Below are 2,259 nucleotides of genomic sequence, written 5' to 3'. Positions count from 1 at the left end.
CGGATTTAATTAATATAAGCGTATACACACACACACACAAATATATATATATATAGCAAATATCTTTCTACACTCTGCCGTGTGCAGGCGTGCTTTCCCATGTTATACAGGATATTTCATATACTTCATACCGTAACAATTGAAAGCGTCCAAGGCGTTAAGTCCTCGATCTCTTTTCCGGTGATGAGAATCATCTTGTCGGTCTATTCTTGTGGTATAGAGTTGTCTTGAGATGATGTCACTAGTCAACACTCGATAAAATTCTACTCGCTATATTCATGAGACCTGAAACATGCATAAACTCTAGCTGACCATATATGGACCATATATACATATTTGAATATAGATACATACAGTACATCGACTAATGTAGTGCTGTACCGACATGAATTATTCATAAGTCTCCTGACAAACACATGCGGTACATGCATATTGCGCACATCATACATATCGCATTCATATTCTGACTCGCATGTTGGTCATAGTTTGTATTCAGCGAGGGTGATAAAAAAAACGTAGTTTCGACCAACAAAATCCCTGATATGCCCTGATCCATTTATACTCCATCCGGGCCTACATTACTCTAATTTAATCTATACAGCAACAACCTAATTAGGGAAGTGCTTGATACAACCACTCAAAATATCTTACAAGATTGCTCAAAGCGATTGCGCCAAAACTCTATACACAACTTAAGAGAAACCAGTCACGGTACTATGGAACCAAAAAGGTATGTCATGCGACGAAGGAGTTGTGGTGCGCGAATACCGTATTCTCGTACGAAATGTCGTACCCATGGGTTGATATCTTGGCCCACATCGCACTGCATAGCGACGAACAGCGCGGCAGCCGCAAGATCGTCCTGCGAGGCACATGCCGAAGCATGGATGGCTAGTTCAGCGTAGTACTACATTTGAATCCAACGTAAGTATATGGATATGGTAAGCATGACTGGTTACAGAGCGTAGTGCAGTAGCTGTATTTCATTTGATGCAAGATATGGAGAATTGTGTGAGCAGGGAGGGAAAATATTTGAAAGCATAGATTGCTAACTTAGCCGTAGTACTGCTTTCGAACATAGTGTAAAACGTATAGATATACATTACTAGTGTAATGATGTATGCCAATTCAATGTGAGATATATGGAAATATTGTCATTCTTGTACTGTACTCGAACTAGTGTGAGATTTATGAATTCGTGTAAGCATAAGCGGTTATCTCAGTATAGCACTATCTAAAAATCAGGGCGAGAAGTGTGAGTGTGTGCGGAGTCTCGTAGCGCAAAAGCCTATCATGATTAGTCCTGTATTTGAGTTTAATGTGTAACGTATGGATAGATACAGGCAAAAATGGCTAGATCAGCTTAGTTCTATGAATGAATCGCACGTACAACGTATGCAACAGGATCGAAATTCCTGATAACGTGAATGAGAATGGAGAGCTGTCCCGGCGTAGTACAATGATCAAATTGAGGGTAAAATATACAGGTGTGTATAAAATTAAATGGTCATCTCAGCATTGTATTTTGTACAACTCAAGTGTGACAAAGTCCAAGCATGAATCGCTAGAGACTGATAGCATGAGAGACATTCAGAGTAAGATATTAGGTCTTGTAAAGATTGAAAAACACGCATAGATTTGTTGTTTTAGGATACCGGATGAATTTGGTAAGGTGTGCACACATATACACGGATGTCAATATGCTTGCAGAACGCGACAAGTTCAAGGATGAGAAGTACTTAAGCGACCACGCGTACGGATGTATGACATAATATTGTCACTCCAGTATATGAAGTAAAGAATGACTGGATAATCAAATACTGTCATGACATATTAATAGGGCTTGTCGAATTGGCGCACAAACATACACTAAAAACCTTATCAATCGTATACACCATGCATACGACACCTACAAAATGTCAAATATAAGGTTACAACACACCATTTAAGAAGTAAGTACAACATAGTGTTCTATGCATACTGTTGGATTGTATTCATATACATATGGTCAATGTCCAACAAATACACACTACAATACAAACCAATGCTTGGTAAAACTGGGTGGCATCGATCAGTCGTTTGCCCTGTGCTGGGCACATGTACTGTATCAGACACTCTACTATGCCTTTGCCCTGGTCTACTTTTGCCTCGTATGGATGTAGCGCATTTTGCACGCTGTTGAGCTGTGGATGTGATAACATATTAAGTAAATATGGTCGTGCAAGAATACACATATACGTACTGTACACACGTATATAC

The 2,259-nt window shown here is 39.4% G+C and overlaps 1 protein-coding gene across 1 annotated transcript; it reads right to left on the bottom strand.

Annotated features, from left to right (window-relative positions):
• Positions 1-706: 706 nt before the first annotated feature.
• On the bottom strand, positions 707-862 carry SARC_14577 (hypothetical protein; the record flags this gene model as incomplete). The annotated part of the gene is made up of 1 exon (XM_014291290.1): positions 707-862. A coding segment is annotated over one exon (156 nt), but the record flags the coding sequence as incomplete, so codon positions are not given.
• Positions 863-2,259: the final 1,397 nt, after the last annotated feature.

Source organism: Sphaeroforma arctica (assembly GCF_001186125.1).
Source record: "Sphaeroforma arctica JP610 unplaced genomic scaffold supercont1.4806, whole genome shotgun sequence".
Lineage (NCBI taxonomy): Eukaryota > Ichthyosporea > Ichthyophonida > Sphaeroforma > Sphaeroforma arctica.
This window is presented reverse-complemented; position numbering and strand designations above follow the sequence as displayed.